Source organism: Sciurus carolinensis, chromosome 6 (assembly GCF_902686445.1).
Source record: "Sciurus carolinensis chromosome 6, mSciCar1.2, whole genome shotgun sequence".
Lineage (NCBI taxonomy): Eukaryota > Metazoa > Chordata > Mammalia > Rodentia > Sciuridae > Sciurus > Sciurus carolinensis.
The window spans coordinates 12,324,751-12,342,470 of record NC_062218.1 but is presented as its reverse complement, the minus strand read 5'-3'; the positions used below and the strand labels follow the sequence as shown (position 1 = coordinate 12,342,470).

The 17,720-nt window shown below is 43.6% G+C and overlaps 1 protein-coding gene across 4 annotated transcripts in view; it reads right to left on the bottom strand.

Moving 5' to 3' along the window:
- Trio (trio Rho guanine nucleotide exchange factor) overlaps positions 1-17,720 on the bottom strand; it is a 322,610-nt gene that overhangs the window by 123,573 nt on the left and 181,317 nt on the right. For all 4 annotated transcript variants that reach the window (XM_047555755.1, XM_047555754.1, XM_047555752.1 and 1 more), the window contains exons 12-18: positions 12,112-12,281; positions 10,869-11,043; positions 6,563-6,758; positions 5,661-5,827; positions 3,212-3,331; positions 1,372-1,563; positions 771-920 (exon numbers count right to left, since the gene is read on the bottom strand). In XM_047555755.1, coding sequence (XP_047411711.1) covers positions 771-920; positions 1,372-1,563; positions 3,212-3,331; positions 5,661-5,827; positions 6,563-6,758; positions 10,869-11,043; positions 12,112-12,281 — 1,170 coding nt within the window. The remainder of the gene's footprint in view (positions 1-770; positions 921-1,371; positions 1,564-3,211; positions 3,332-5,660; positions 5,828-6,562; positions 6,759-10,868; positions 11,044-12,111; positions 12,282-17,720) is intronic.

Below are 17,720 nucleotides of genomic sequence, written 5' to 3'. Positions count from 1 at the left end.
TAGTTCCAAATATTCCTAAACATTTGGACCAGTTCTAAAAATTTAACTGTTTCAAGGTATATCTGTGATTTATGTATGACCAAATATGACATGTAAAACTGTGACCTTCTTAAAAGTCTTCATTTAAAGTTTCTCAGAGAGAAAACACCCAGTATGTCTGGATGCAACCAATTCTCTTGCAGAGGGGTTTCCTGAGAAGGTTAAATGGCTGACCCGCTAAGCTGCAGGGGCTTGCACTGTTCCATCTGTGCTTCCTTGTCTGTTGAAGTACAATCTGTACTCCTAAAGAGGCTGAGTGTCCGATGGAAGATTATTTTATGCTGTAAGTATTGCATTTCATCCAATCAATCAATCAACTGACCAAACAATCACCTTCTCTGTCTCCAGACTCATTTGGGGAAAGTTTCAATTAGCATCACTGCATCTCAGAAAAGCCTCCCAGGATACCATGAAGCTACAGTACAGAGCTCCAGAATCATTTAGTATGGTGACTTCCAACCAATCCTCCAATCCTTGGCCAAACGGGTTTCTACTTATTTCCCCTAGAAAACCAGGAAGATGTGTAATATTGATGATGTGGTTATTCCAGTCAAGATCTGCACAGGCAAGAGCTGTGAGGCGTGGGGACCTCCCTCAGAAGCTGCGGGCTGTGCCTACAGAGGCAGCTACAGTCTGCAGCATCACTCTGACATTAGGATGGTCTCTCTCCTTTTCAGTGGCCCTCTGGATCTGTGTACACTGTTCGGCACCTAGCAAAGTCAGCTCCATACCTTCAGGAAAGCCTCCTTTTGCTCAAGGTGCTTGCTGATCATCGGGGTGACGTGGTCTGTCTCGGAGTTGGGGCCCAGCTTGTCAGCTCCACCACACCAGTCTTCCTCTCTCTTGTACTCCTGCTCGAGGCTCTCGAGGACACTGCAGACCTGTGACAGAAGAAGGCCTGGCTCAGAGAATACCTAGCATCTGACAGCAATGATGAGCATCACTGGGAAGTACTTTCAATCAGAACCTGGAGAAGAAGGTGTTGGTGAAAGGACCAAGAATACAAGATGGAACTGCAGGGGTCAAGGAAGGCGGGGAGGCATTTCAGACTGAGGGGAAAAAAAAAGTTGAATCTGCTTTCTCCCTTTGATTTGGTTCAGTCATTGACTTAAAGGGGAGGAAAAAAGCTACCTTCTCAGCTACTTTCCAAGTACACTTTGATAACCAAGGTACAAGAAAAATTTCAATTACACAAAATACCTTTTCCCTACTTAACTTGGCACTGAGTGGTTCAACACTGATGGTCATGTTAATGATGACTGATCTGTCTCATAAAGTCAACCCAACATAAAATGTCAGCTGGAGCCCAGGGAATGAGCCCTCTCTCTCGACCTGCTCTGAAGTTTTGTAGAAGGCGACAGAGGCGTTGACGAGCTTGAGGCGGTCTTCCATCTTGAGCATGAGCTGCTGCCAGTGTGAGGCCACCTTCTCAGCACAGTCCCGGATCATGTCCATGTCGTAGTGATTGGCCTGCAGCATGGCCTCAGCCTTCTGCTGCACCTGCAGTGCACTCTGGTGTGTTTTCTAGAGAAAGGGACGACAAGGAAAGGCTTGTTTCACAAGGTGTCACACACTGACTAGAAGGAACTGGGACGCCCTTCCTAACTACACAGAATCAGTCCCAGTTAATACTACTCACTAGGATGCTCTTCAAAGCACGGCGTACAGTTCAGTATAAAAGCTTATGTCTAGCAACAACTGAGTTTTTATTTAATTCATCTAATGAAGGATAAAGTACACGAATACTTCTCAGTCTGGGTCTCAACTGTGGGGTTTCTCAGAGAAATGCCAGGAAAGACCCGGACACCAATATTCTAAAAAAGCTGTTGAAATGTCCCAAGTTTATTATTCCTATTGGTCCTTCTTATAATACCTGCTGGAGGCAAATGAACAAGTGGAGAAAAGGTGGCCAGAGAGAATGCTTTTCATTTTCATTTTCAACTTAAGCTTTGGACTCCAGTGAAAAAGTCTGAAAGGACTAGCAGTTTTAAAAAGAAAACGAAAAATTAAAGAAAGGCTAAAGACACAACAACTGTATTCTCTGGAGTTCTACGCCATGTAATAAATCTGATAAAAATACATAGTAAATCCAGTAACAGTCTTGCTATATGTTCTCACCAGGTCTGTTAAGGGCTGAGGTCAGGGACGCTACGTGGGAGAACTAGAATGCTGGGTGAGGACAGCTGCCAGGGCAGCACAGGGTTCTCTATGGATGCAGATAAAAGAGAAAAGAAAGTAAAATGTTGCATTTCACCCAAAATAGTGGAAATGATTCCATTAAAATCTGTGTATGACAGTCTCATCCTTCACCCAGTGACAACACTTGCAATATAATTACTAGAAATCACTTCAAACAATAGTTTTACAGTTTTCAAAATTTTCGTGATGTCAGAGCCACAGAAGAAATGTTAACATGTCCACTAGCACTGTGTGATTCAGAACAAATCAATCTACGGGAGTAATTAGTGGTGACTTTTGTGGCTTTCTTCTCTGGCTGGCAATGTGCATATTAGAGCAGAAAACAAGTTCTCTGCATCAGATTCTTTTTTCCCTTGACTCTGAGACCACCAATCAGTCACCTATAAACCCCTGCAAAATAGTCCTAAGAACAATCAGTGCACTGCTGAGAGAGAAGGGGAATGCACCCAGACTGGCCCAGGTTTTCGCTACAGTCTAGCACAAACTGACCCTTTTGTCCTTTGCTGAGGTGAACAATGCTGCTTTTAAACAGAAGTGTGAGGAGTACTGTTGTTAAGCATTATTTACTGATACATGAATTCATGATTTATACCAGGTCTTGGTGAGGCCCAGAGCTCTCTGGTTTGCTGGTCAATACTAGCAAGACCAGCAAGGCATTAAACAACTCAGCCAAGACTAATTTGGGATCCCTGGTTCCAAGGCATTCCTGATCAGAGAAAGTGCATCCTGCAACGGACACAGAAGCTCCTGGTGCGTGGAGCCTCACAGCAAGGTCATTGGCCGGGAACTGTGACCTCGCTTCCATGCAGCTGGTGTACCACCTCATTCTCAAGTAGCCAGCAGCAGATTTATAAGCACTGTCATTTCTTTACCATTCGAGCCCTGGGCAGCTCCACAGTCAGTGCCGTGTTAGGGGTTAGAGGCTGGTCCCACGTCGAGAAAGACCCACCAGAGAGACAGGGCACCTCCTCACCTCGATGGCATGCTGGAACTGCTCGTGCTCTCTCTGCAGCTGCTCTGCCTCCTGCAGCGAGCTGGCTGTGATCAGCCCAGCATTTAACATGGACTCTCCGTTGCGTATCCACCCTAGCACCTGAAACACGACACAGGGTAACTGCAAGTGGTGGACTTCCCAGTGCATCCTGCAGCCCACAGGGAGGGGATCCAGGCCCACAAGGCCTTCTAGAGGTTCTTGGCAGGAAAGAAGTTCTGATAGTTTTAATATCCTACTTGGCACAGCCCATCAGCCTTCGCTGGCACCTGATCCCAAGAGCTACAACTTTGTTAATTTTTAAAAATATTTTTTAGATGTTGATAGACCTTTATTCATTTACTTATAAGTAGTGCTGAGAATTGAATCCAGTGCCTCACATGCGCTAGGCGAGCACTCTACCACTGAGCCATAACCCCAGCCCCAACTTTGTTATTTTTAGTATCGAATGGTGGAGGGCCAGTGTGTTGCATGAGAACAAAGGTCAAACAGTTTGAGGAGCTGGGTGCAGTAGTGCAAGCCAGTAATACCAGTGATTTGGGAGGCAAAGGCAGGAAGATCAGAAGTTCAAGGCCAGCCTCAGCAACTTAGCGAGACCGTGTCTCAAAACAAAAATTAAAAGGGCCAGGGATGTGGCTCAGTGGTAAAGTGTCCCTGGGTTCAATACCCAGTATCCCCCTAGAACCAAACCAAAAGAAAAACAGTTTGAGGACCACATATTAGAAATTTTAGTGACACGAAGAATCCCAATAATCAAGAGAAGTATTTTCACTTCCTTTCAGGTTCTTTCAGGCCTAATGAACACACAAATTTGGCAAAATGCTTGATAAGGGGGCTATTTTATTTCACTAGCCTATTTTCCAGTTTAATGTTAGTGCTAAGTGGTATAACAACCAAAGTGTGATTTAAGCTGTACTACCATGCTCACAAGCAAACCGTGAGCTTCTCAAGTTCACAAACAAGATAGAAGCCAGTTTTAACAGCAAAAGTCACAGAAACTGTGGAAGGTCATTCTGGATAGCTATTTGGCAAAGACCTCTTGTTACCTACATAATACCAATTCTGCTCTTATTTACACAAACAAAACAAAACAAAAACCACACAGCTTCTGGAAGAGCATTAAAAACAAACAAATGAACAAAAACCACTTCTTAGCTCCTGTCACAGATTACTCACACCTCTGACAAATTCTAGGCAATGAGACCAAAGCAGCAGTATCTGGGAGAATTCAAAAAAATACTTTCTAGTACAGGTGCCATCTCTTCTTACACTTCCCCCTTCCTGGTGCTTGGGATGTTGAGGTGATAGCAACTAAGGGAAAGGTTACCCATCACCAAAATCTCAGCCTAACGTATCACGTGGCCTCGGAATGAACACAAGAAATCTATTATCTGCTGGGAGAAAACACGGGGGCGGCGGGGGGGAGGCTTTGTGATTTTTTTTTTTCTTTTGCAGTGATAGGGATAGAACCAAAAGCTTGTTTGGGCTAGGCAAATGTTCTACTACTGAACTACATACCCAGCCCCAGGAAAATACCTTCTTAAAGGCACTTTTAATTTTTCTTAAAAACAAAGGTAATTTCTAAGGCATATATTAGTTTATTCTTTGTTTCTTAAATAAATACACATATATATGTGTCTGTGTGTGTTTGGTAAGAATAAACACTAAGCAGGTCACAACACTTTGCTTCATTTATGTGTACAAATGCCCACACTACTGGTGGCACACAGGAGACCAATGGGTGCTTTGGAGCAGTTCTGAGGAAACGGAGCACATGCCCCAGTGTGAGTGTCACCTGTTTCTTCACCACATCCTGCTCATGAACAGAGGCAGCAGGTGTCCCCTCCAATCAAACCAGAACACCACAGCCTCACCTCCCTCCACTGAGCTGTTCATCAGCAGACGTCCTCGTCCACTGGATAAAATGCATTATCCATGAATGGACGCCCATTGGTATTTAGTTGGAAGCAATTCCAAGTGTCGTTATCATTTTGTGCCATGCCACCCAGGATGTGGAATTACAGCACCCTGATAACCCAAGAAAAGTCCCAGCAGTACAGTCTGTATCTTGTCCAGACTAATAACAGTATCTGCTGTTCACCAAAATAAAATCTTGTTTAGCTTAGAAAGCAATGAGCTCAGGGTTTCAAGCAAGAGACAATCAATAACAAAACAACCGTGTGGATGTTACCCTCAAGTGCTACCGCTGCTGGGTGGAGAAGCCTTTTCCGCTAGGGAGGAGACAGCTATCTGGGCCAAGGGCTCCAGTTTCATATATTAAAAATTATACTGGTGTATGATCTTAGGTATCAGGGCAGTTAGTTGTGTTCTGATCAGGAGCACATTAACAGGTCAGAGTCCCCAGGTCCTCCGTCAGAGTCGTCAAAGGTCCTGGGCAGCGTCCTCTTGGCCAAACTCATCCTTTGCTCACCTGCTTCACTTCTGCCTGCAGATGGCGCAGCTGCACACACTGCTCCAGGTGCTTCCGGTGCTGTTCTGCTGCTAAATCCAACTCCTGCTGCTTTTCATGAAGAAACTCCAACAGGTCCTGGACTCGAGTTGCCATATCTACATCTCTATCGCAAAGCAGCTCCACGCCTGTGGACATTGAAGGGAGACCCTAGAACCCAACTGGTACTTCAACTTTCTGTTCCCAACTGTTGGATGGCACACTCTGCTCTGTAATGACCTGCCCGCTGGAGGGCCACTGTGCTGGTGGGCAGGCTGAAGGAGGGGTGTTTATGGGAGTCTCCCAGCATGCTGGAATATCTGAGAACACAGAGGTGACCAAACTAAACCCATTTCCTACATTGTTACGCAGTTACCAAGCAGCATCCTTTATGAATATGTAAACTTCGATTTTTGTAATCTTCAATATACACAATTTCAAGAATTTAATTTAGTTTGTGCAAAACAAGTAATACTGTATGCAGGTTTGTTATCAGGTAAGTTCCTAATACAAGAGTTACATTTTTGAGCTTATAGTGACATCTGCTGGCAAAATGTAAAATAAGAAAAAATTTTAAATGTGAAAATATTTTCTTATGGTTTTCATTTCATTCACAGAAAAGTACATCATTCTATAACACTAAAGTATATGCAACTTGAAATAATACATGAGAACACTATTCAGGGTAAGTTTCCTAACCATATAGTTAAACGTGACAGTATTACATGAAAAAGAAAGCAAACATTTCCTTTTAAAGAGCAGGCTTCTGATAACAGTCATATAACAGAGATACAGAATTTGCAGACACCACATTGAAATAAACTAAATTTCCATGGTGACAAGAAGAAATCACAATTGGTACAGGATGGAATAAGCCATCTTACCAGAGGCCTGGACTTCATTGACATATTGCAGAAGATCCTGCCCTTGGTGAATGACATCAAAAGTCAAGTTATTCATGGTTAAGGCCTTGTCTGCATGGTGCTGGAGGCGCTGTTCTGCAATTGTGAGGTCTTCTGTGTCGAAGTCATTCATTTGTTGAGAAAGTTCATCATTCCAAGATTCGAGGTCTGAGATGATCTGAAAGAGGAAAATATTTATTTAAGATCAAGACTTAAAAATATAAATGTGTGCTACCACATCCCACTGTCAAAAAAAAAAAGTTGTCTGTTTACTTAAGAGAGATAAGTTCTGAGGTACAGATGATGCCTCATGAAGCTTTTTTTTTTTTTAAAGAAAATTAAAAATAGATAAAATAAATGGACATAAAGTCAACTGAAGGGGCTCTCACATTGGTCAAAGATGGAACAATTAGATGTTCAAAAAGAAAAATTACCACAGTTGTATAAAATGTTAATTACACAAAAGTTCATCCATTCCTAGTGTTGTTTAAAAAAAAGAGCTAAAAAGCCTATATATATAAAACCTATATAAAAAGCATATATATATATATATATATAAAACACGCCTTTTCTTTTTTCCCTGGATTCTATCTCCCTGGTGGTACAGATCGAACTCAGGGTTTTGCACATACTGGCAAGTGCGCTGAACGACATCCCCAGTCCTGAAAAAATCTGGTTTTGATTAGAAGCAGATGGGAAACCAACCTTTATTATGAAAATTAATAATTAAAGGAGAAAAGTAATTATTTAAGTATTTCATAATGAAACATTTATAGCATGAATTACATGAAATAAGAAAATTACCTATTTTCAAATTCTACCATGTGAAAAGCTGAGGGGACATTTAAAAATAGAAGGATCAGGACACCGCTGCCTGGAGGTGCAGACCAGACGAGACCACACGTGACGCTCCAGCTCTGGGAGAGCTGTGATGTGCCACCTCTGCAGCACACTTGCACAGAACAGAACCTGAGTTTAATCAGGTCTTTGTATTTAATGTCTAAGTTTAGAGGAAAGACCAGGGAAAGGAAATCATTTAACTTAAAAGAAATCAACCAAAAAAAAAAAAAATGTGGGACTTGGTTTCTTTTACAACTGTACCACGGCAATCAAAAAGTCATGGAATGAAAAATATATATATAAAAAAAAAAATCCAGGAGGAGCACAGAAGGAGAGTTGATTCCAGATCAAGAGGCTAATCATGGACCACAGGGTCTGATCCCTATGACCCCTCCTGAGGCCCCTGCATAAATCTGAACCTGTGCTGGGTATCAGAAGATGGTAAGAAATGACTGTTAAAAGGGTAAGATGTTTACTGCATTGGGGGTGGTGTGAGAATATAGCCTTATTTTCAGAGATTCTTAGGAAAGTCTTGAGAATGAACTGACAAGCAGGCAGATTTTCTCTGAAATACTTTAGAATAACAAGAAAAGAGACATTTGAAGAAAGGGTGGTAAAATCTTGAATTTGGGGGACAGACACTTGGAGCTTCATTGTGCTATCTTCTCTACTTTTGCATAGATTTGAAAATTTTGATAATATGATATTTAAGAATTATAAAATCCTCCAAAGAGGAAGAACATCTTGTGAAAGAGTATTATACTAGACATGTCATATAATAATTCCCATGGATTCCAATTTATTTATCCATATGGGTGTTAACCAAATTAGTATGAAACTTTTGAGAAAGTAAAAGTTCACGTAAAAATCCAGGTAGGAGAGAGGAAGCAATAAAAACTCAAGGATTCTCAAAATTCCTACAGTACAAATCTTCCTAGTTTATTCATTTATTACTGAGATATACATACATCTACATATTATTAAATGTACTCCTCTACAAAATTAATAATTCAAATAATGCCAAATTAGACATAAACTATGAAAAAAGTGAGAAAAATACTTTTTAAAGGAAAAACAAATCACCGTAACCTTAATCTTTATGTCTACTATAGGGGGGTATTCTTCCTTCTTAATGTTTGTTTTCTGATTCTGGAGGTAGGAGAAGAGACTTAGGTATGGTGGTGAGCTAGCCTAGCAATAATGTCTCAGGGAGACCACATCAGGCTCAGAGAGCTCTCAAGCAATGGATAATAAACAAAGATCAATGTGCTAAGTCAGTGGGATCTAAAAACCCTCACTGAACACGAAGAAATCCCAAGGATGTGCATGATCAAAGGGTCATCAGGAAAAGATCCTGTCCCAGCATTGAGCATTATGGCTTGTTAGCAGCACAGCAAAGAGTAGAAACTGCAGCAATAACAAAACTTCAGAAAAAGGAAGTCTGATTGTGAACACTGATTCTAGTGAGAAATAACTACGAAATAGTTTTTAGGATGCATCTCAGCTTCTGCAGATAGTCTATATTTCTCTCCCTAAATTTACACATAATTTTGACTGTCTTCAAAACTAAACTATCACAGCATGCTCTCTCTCTGTTAATGATTTTGTTGTTCCTTTTAGATACACAAAGCAGGTCTTATTTGGAACATCTACAGGCTAAGATACTAATATTCTAAAGAGGATTCCACAAAGTCATTGAAAGCCTTAGTTCATTGTGAGATGAGGATGCTACCCCAGCTGAAGGACAGAAGCTAGGAAAGATTTTTAATTAACCAAGTAACAGACGACTTTGACTTTCTACCACAAAAGTAATTCCATGCTTCTTAGAGCATTTAGAACAGATGCTGAGAGGAATCACCAGCCACACCTAGACTGCTCAAATTTTCACATTTCGGAATTATTAAAGAGAATGGGGGTCTTGGGTTACGACCTCTGAAAAGCTTTTAAACCATTTCTGACTCTGGCCTGAGACTGAAATGCAGGTTAATTTCCTCAGCTCAGGAATGCACTCACCCAGGGTGATAAAAGCACACTGGCTTTATCTAGGGCACATGTCATTCTGTGGCTTCAGTATGGGGAAAATATAGGTTAACACTGCCTGATTTGGTTCAATGAAAGTGGAAATACAATTTTTTTAAAAAACTCTTTTTTCCTCTTTTAGGAAGCATTAATAAAAATTAAATCAAAATCTTTTTTTCAAATATCAAAATGTCTTAGAAGAAAAAAATTAATACTTTTGATTGCTTTGTGCTTCTTAACTGAAAATATTCAATAAGAAGGTAAGTCTCAGAGGAGTTAGAGAGAAAATCAGGCTTGCTCCATCCCTGTACACAGTGCTGCCACCTCAGCCCAGGGCAGGTCAGGCTGTGCCAGGCTGTGCCAGGCTGTGCATGCCTGCCGGGAGATGTCAGTGTGCCTCTTCTCTGCTTGGCTTCCTGTCCAGGCTGAGATGTGGCGAGCTCTGGAGCAGGACGAGCCAGCACAGTGGTTAGGGTCTAACTCCTTGTTTTTAGCTGATGACAGCAACAAGAGGAGCCGAGAAGGGGCTTCTTTAATCAAAGTGCGGGAGGTTTCAACAAGCAGCCCCCAGGCACCTGTGAGACAACCCACACCACATACAGAACTGCCACACGGACAGGGCAGCCCTACAGACAGGCCAGGAGCAGCTGAAGGCCCAGGGTACTCTGGTTCCTTCACCCCCTTCTCAGGAAGTTCAGGCTCAGCCATTCACACTTACTTATGCTTGACTGGGTCAAGCTCAAAGGAAAAGATTTGCCTTACCACAGAATTCAGAACCACTCCTCTTTTTATTGAAGAAAGATAAAAGGAGTCTGTACTTATTTCTCTAATGCACACATAAGGTGCAAAAGTCCATTTTCAGGTGTGAATCACAGAGAACCTGAGGGCACCTCTGTGAGGAAACCCAAGCTGGCTTTCCTACTATCTGAAGTGCACACGCTCTGCCTACTCCCACTCTAGGAGGAGGAGAAGAGAGGAGAGCGTGGGAGAGGGTGGAGCAAGGAAGAGAGATCAGAGGGGAGGAGGGCCCAGGAGAGGAAGCCAGCAGGTGGCTGCCCTAGGCTGGCACCGTCCAATCCAGGTGGCCACACACTCGGATAAGGAGTGTCACTGTTTTTAACACTGCTATCTTCTGTTCTCCTCCACAAACTTGTTTTCTCTGCTCCTGCCAACTGAGCTGTGTCCCTAGCTCTTCCTTGTCTGTCACCAGTGCACTCTCCAACCCAGAATCCAGAGCTGGGCCCCTAGCCTCCCAGGGTCAAATGAGGAAGCCATCAATGTCTCCAGGAGCTTCCTTTGGTCTCTGTCCTCCTGGAGTGGAGGCTGGGGGAGCAGGAGAGGACGCAGGGCAGGAACCAGGACAGGGAAGAGGAGGAAGCTAGCTCTGGGCCCTCACAGGACAGGAAGGCAGGGGGTGGAGAACACTCACATCGATGGCATCCCTCTCAAATATGCGCAGCTGCAGGAAGAGCTCGAGCTTGATCTTGCGCTCCTGGAAGAGCTCCTCCATCTGTGACTGGGCCTCGTCCAGCTGCTGCAGCACCGTCTCGATGTGGCTGATGGAGCTGCTGTGGGGGGTCTTGTTACTGGAGATGGCAGAGTCCCTGGGAGGGAGGGAGGGGATTTTAAAACAACACAAACAGGAATCGAACGAGAAAGTCTCACATTGTTAGGCACCAGATCCGGCAACTCAGATCTTCAGGGGAAAGAAAGCTGGCCGGAAGCTGGACTTTGTCTCAGAAAATGGAAGACACTACCCCTTCTGCAAAACAGCAGTAGGCTCCTTCCTCTGAGCAATCCTGTCATATCTAAGGATATGCTGCAGAACTTCTCTGGCATGTTCTCCAAGTCACTTTCATTAGAAGTCTCATAACCACAGAAAATGACTTTGGTAGAGTTTTATTTTTAGCCACTTCTCTCCTCAAGTAGAGAGAACAGATACTTGTTTAGTACAGTGACAGAATCACATTGCTTGTGAGAGCTAACCTTTAATGCAATCAGACTGTTAGTGACTTTCGCCTGATTCTCTTAGCAAAGAGGACATCATGGATGGTTGGTTATCCATCAACAATTTCATCCATCCTCCTCTGAGTGACACACAGCGTATTAAACTTAGGTAAGTAGTCCAATGATAAGTAGTTACAATCCAATAAAAAGAAATTTGCAAATTTGCTTCTAAAGGAAACACCACCAACTCAGCACTGCCTCTAGCCAAGCGGAGCACTGAGGGCTGGGTGTCCCGCCACGTCCAGGTCTGCTTGCCTGCAGTGGGAGAGGTGGACATCTGCCATGCTGGAGACAGACAGGTGCCTGGCGGCCTTAGGACACTATTCTAGGAGGTTCAGATTATCTACTTACAAAGACATGTCAATAATTTCTAGTTAGATATTAAGAGGAAATACCGATAAAAGGTGAATTCTGAGGATTACTAGTCAATGTTGTAATGAGGAAAATTATGGAGTTAAAAAAACCTTAGAGGGAGGGAAGGAAAGGGAGACACAGAAGAAGAGAGAAGAGGGCTGGTACTCTCCCTGGAATTCACAGATGGCACCTGTTCTCTCCCTACTGGGGGAATCACAGAACTGGAGCTAATTATTCAAAAAAATAAAGGGGGAAGGACGCCCTGGGCAGGACTTGAGCATCGCTGTGGGACAGGCAAGGGGCGGGCCCACCTCAGCTGCTGGATGAGGTCCTCCCCTTCCTTGATCACGTTGACGGTCACCTGCAGCGTGGTCTGCTGCTGCTGGCCGAAGCGCTTGATGAGCTCCTGCACGGCCTCCACCGACTCGGCGTACACGTCGTCCAGCAGCTCCTTCTGCAGCTCCTCCAGCCACGTCCACAGCTGGGGGCACAGGGGCAGTGAGCAGCAGCACAGCGCGGGGCGCACGCACACGGGGACTGTGACAGGCTGCTCCCGGGGGAGGCAGGAGAGGAAGGAAGGGACCGGCAAGGGAGGGAGGGAGGGAGGGAGATGCATCCCGAACAGTCGACGCCAGCGGAACACACGCACAAAAAGCAGCGCGCCACCGCTGTGTGCAGAAAAATAAACAGGCAGGAGGCGGAGGCGCAGCACCAGAGAGCAGGAGGAAAGGGAAGGGAGCCGCTCGCTCCCATCCTTCCCAGGCTCCGCTGCAGCACGCTGGAGGCCAGAGAGGACTCGCTGACAGTGACGCCCGCTGGTCACGGAGGCATCCTCTGACAACCTCCTGCTAGCAGACGGCAGTTTTATTTTTAGCAAAGGCATGACACACCATTATTAATTATTAAACCGTGGCTCGGAGGCAGGTGCTTTACGTTCCTCAGGACGGGCGGAAGCAGCGTGGCACCCCCAGTCCAGGCCGTCAGAGGTCACCCTCCCCTGGGAGGCCAGGGAGCGCACACTGAAGACACGCCCTCAGTGCTACCTCCACTAACACGTCCGTCCCCAGGGACCTGGATGAGTAAAGACACCTGCGAACAAGAGCAGTCAGAACTGCTGCAGGCCTGGCGGGATAGGGGATGGGCATGGCTACTTCCTGGAGGCCATTAGCTCCTTCAGGTCTCGGGAGGACCATTCCAGGAAACAAAAAGGGCAATTAATTAAGCTGAACAGGCCCTGGTGGCTTGGCCATGTGGTCTCTGCTGCATGTTCCAGCTTCCTCAGGGACGCTTCTACTCGCATCAGCCAGCCATCTCAGCTGCAGAAGGGCCAGCTCAAGAGACCACTCTGCCAACAGCTGCCACCTCCAGGCTCACAGGTCGAAACTGCTCCTGCAAACTGCACTTGCAGAGAAACCGTGCTTACGCTGGGTCTTCTGTTTCCAAGCCAATCTTCTCTTTAAAACAGCTTTACTGACTGACACGGGGTAAACTTCATAAAGTGCCCCCATGTAGCGAGTTTTGATGCACATCTGCACCTCTGAAAGGCTCCTGCTAGGGAAACAGTGACCATCTCCTCCAGAAAGCTGCCTCACGCCCTGGGTCGTCCTCCCTCTCTGGCAATTACTGATCTGCTTTCAGCCCTCACAGATATGCTTGCATTTTATTTACAAAAAAAAAAAAAAAAAAAGTATAGAAATGGAATTGCACAGTATGAATTATTTTTTTGTCTGGCTCTTCATTAAGTTTAATTCCTCTGAAACTCATCCATACTACTGTGTGTACCAAAAGCTCCTGATTTTTTTAATTTTTGCATAGCATTTCCTTGTATATATCTACTGCAATTTATCTATTTCTCTCTTCATGGACATTAGGGTTATTCCATTACAAAAAAAGGTGCTAAAATATTTGTACACAGTCTCTGTTAAACTCGTGCTTTCCTTTCTTTTAGGTAAATACCTACACGTAGAATGGCTGGATCATATCTAGGTATATGTTTAATTTTTAAAGAACCTGCCACACATTTCCAAAATAGTGCACCATGCTTACGTTCCCACCAGCAGCACAGGGGGTCCAACTCCTCTCCCTCCTCCCTGGCATGGCTCATTTTTTACTCTAGAGAGTCCAGATGAGTGGTATCTCTCTGTGGCTCAGATCTGCAATTCCCTAATGACTAGTGACAGCACACTGGGGTAAAGCTTTGAAGAGGTCTTTTCTTAGGAAACATCAGTATCCCTAGATAGCTTTGCTTCTTCAAATATGAATGCAGAAATGTCCATTGCAAGTCAATGAACATTTGAAATTTAGAAGGTCAATATAAAAATAAGAAATGTGCTAAGCACAGTAGTGCACACCTGTAATCCCAGCAACTTAGGAGGCAGAGTCAGAAGGATCACAAATTTGTGGCCAGCCTCAGCAGGTTACAGAGACCCTGTCTCAAAATTTAAAAAAAGAACTGAGGATGTGGCTAAGTAGTAAAGCACCTCTGGGTTCAATCCTCCATATGTATGCCTGCATGTATATGCATATGTGTGTACATATATATATACACATATATATGCATACAGATAGATAGATATACATATACACATAGACAGACAGATGTACATAAAATAAATGTTTTGGTAAAAAACTTATTTTTTTGGTCAAGTCACCCAAGATCTTAAGAGTTAATTTTACTAAAAATACCAACAAAATATTTAACTTTTCTTGGATTATTTAACTATTTTTTTCACATGCTAACAAATTTCATGATTCAAGAATTTTAATTAAAGGAATCTTTAGAGATAGGTTGGTTTAATTCTTCCATTTTATAGATTAAGGGGGAAAGGCCCCAAGTGATGAAGTGACCTGCACAAAGTGCCACACTTAGTGTTAAAGTCAGTATCAGAAAGGACACTGGGGCATATATTGTGCCAGTATTTTATTTCAACATGAAAAAAGCCATTCACCAAGTCACCAAATATTGCCTGATGTTCTACACCATCTACATAGGGTCTTTTGTCAATAAAATTACCTAGAGTTTTTTTATTTTCCTTTCCTCTAAATGCTCATAAAATGGTACCTGCATTTCTAAATAATAGGAATGATAATATCATTATAGCATTGGGCTATCTTCCCATTTGCTCTAACAGTTTCCACAGAAAACATTCTCAGCGGCTGTCAGTCACGTTCTACACCACTATCTGCACAGTGGTATTATATGTGAGTAACAATATTGTGAGATTTGGAGTAAGGCAATCTAGACCTAAGGTATGCCTTAACAAAGCATTAGCTCTCTCACCTAAGAAAACCACTCAATTTCTCTGAGACCCAGTTTGCCAGAACAAATACCATCTGGATACCACCTGAAGGAGTTAGTAAGAGGACCAGGGGAAGAGGATGCAGCAGGAGCACACTGTGTAAACAGCAGTGCTCTGGACACACGTTAATTATCCTCATTATAAGAATGGAGTAAAATTTGAATAGACAGGATTTGATCAAAGAAACCAAGTATGTGCCAATTAGGCGACTCTGAGCAACAAGTAGATTATCAAAACAAATTTGCATTATTTTATTAAAAGAGTTAAAATATTTAACCAAAATCATCCACGACATTCTATCAAACCAGAGGCCTTGTCCACTTAAGATGGTAACCCGCATTCCACACGCCAGCGGAAAGGTGGCACAGTGATTGGCCATGTGCTGACACTGTCTGCTGGCTCCCAGTGGAGAGAACCCTGGAACACATGGCCACTCGTCCTTCCAAAAAGGACATTTATGAAAAAGTGGCCTTTGGCATTTGTATTTATTCTACTGAAAAAGAAAATGAATCATTTACTTAACTTCTGTCTCTCAAAATCTCACCTGGATACATTGGCCCCAATGAAGCTGCTCCCACCCCTGTTACCACATACATAAGCAGAGGAAAGGAAATGTCCCTAGAGCTCCCGCCTATGAGTCAAGATCACTGGTGTGTGTAGTCTCTCCCTGATCCTGGCTAGTGTCCTTCCTGCACTAATGCCCCAGAAGCCGTGTGAACCGTGGGGCTGTCTGACCCTGCCTGGGGCTCAGCGACCTCTCCCCAAAATCACTGTGACCTAACTCAAGGACCCAGCGTGTGGGGCAAAGGGGCAGAGTGCCTGTCTGCGTGGACCAGCCTACAAAATTGCTCTTCTCCAACAAATGCTACCAAAACTACCATTTAATTTATGAAACATTTTAACAAGTCTCACTTTTATACACTGGTAAAGAGAATATCAAAAATGGTTTAGAGCTGGCCTGATGCATGCCCTGTGGGTGTGCTTCTACCTAACGTCACTGCGATAGCATTCCGCCATGAGGACAATTAGAATAAAACTCTGCTCCTAAGAAGAGTATAGATTCTGAAGCTCAATACATGAGTTCAAATCCTGACCTTACAGAAAGACCTGGCAGAATAAATGAGATGATACACCTAAAGAAATAAGTAAATGATAGCCACTATTACTTTTTTTAAGAAAAACCTTTTCATAAGAAGAAAAAATTTACGAAATCTTAAAATCTTTCTCTAGATATTTTTCAGAACATATCCAGGTTCCTATTAACTTAACACCATCCCACATTTATATCTTTTTACTCCTAAATATAATACAGTATGAGAAAAAGGCACTGGGATAGTCAGACTCCATAGAAATTGCTTCCTCTCAGATCCAGGGGAAATGCTATGCATACCTGGGTGCCAAACCACTGACCTTCCACCAGGTAGTCAATAACGGCCAGCCTACCCCTCTAAGAGTCTGGGTGTGTCAGTGTGTATCCCTGGTGCAATGGGCTCAGTCCACTTGGCCCACCAGTGAAAACAGAAAGAGTTAAAGCTGCAGAGAAGAACTGATCCTGGAATTGCAAAGTTAAAAGGGAAAACGAAAATAAATGAGATAGAAGGAGCAAGGCTGTGTTTAAAACCATGTCGAATGTCTGAAAGTCCTTTGACCCTTTAGGACTTTTTTGCCGAGTTCAACAGGAAATATTCTTACTCAGCTTGGATTTAAAAAGTCTTAGAGAAAGGTCCTTCCTGATGTCAATCGAGGATGCACTGACATACATCATAATGGGGCATGATTCACGTAGTCTATTTTTAAGTTTTAAAAATGATACATGATGTCTAAAATACCCTAGAACAAAGAAATGAGGAAAGTCTCTAGGATGCCTACAACATTCTTACCACAAACTTTTTAAGGGTAAAAAAAAAAAGATATACTTCTGTGCAAGTTGTTAATAAAAAGATATATTTTTACCCAATAGCAAGAGAGGAGTGTGTGCAGCAACCTGGTTTGCTACTTTGAGCCATGGGTTGAAGCTGAACACTGCAGCATATTCCTGTAATTCTGGTTCTGCTGAGGCAACCCGGGCAATTTAGTAAGACCCTGTCTTAAAATGAAATTAAAAAAAAAAAAAAAAATGGGAGGACAAATCACAGGCTTAGGCCATGCTGCCCCCTAGCGGCCACCAGAGTTGGTTGGTGGTCTCCAGCATGCAGAGTAATGTCCAGGGAATTCACAGGACAGGGCAGAAGTTCTGTGGAGGTGAACTTGAACTCAGACCATAACTGGAATGCACATGTACACAAACCTGGCTCATGGACCAGGATACAAGGTGAAGGATGGGCTGGGCAGAGACGTGAGGTTCTGTGGAGAAACCTCCGTGATGAAGGTATGGGAAGACTCCCAGCATCAGGCTGGGTCTGATCCAGGTACATGCCCTTCCTCAGCCTCTTTTTCACAGGGGTCTGTGGGCCTGGCAGCTCTGCCAGAAAGCCCTTGAAAACGTTCGCCTCAAGAAGAAAAGGCCCTTTCTTCACTAATTGGAGGGAGAGGCTGCCATGGAGGACTACTAGAGGGACCTGGGCAGGGTATCCTGAGAAAGGACCAGACTTTTAGGTGATTAAGTAGATGGTAGCACTAGA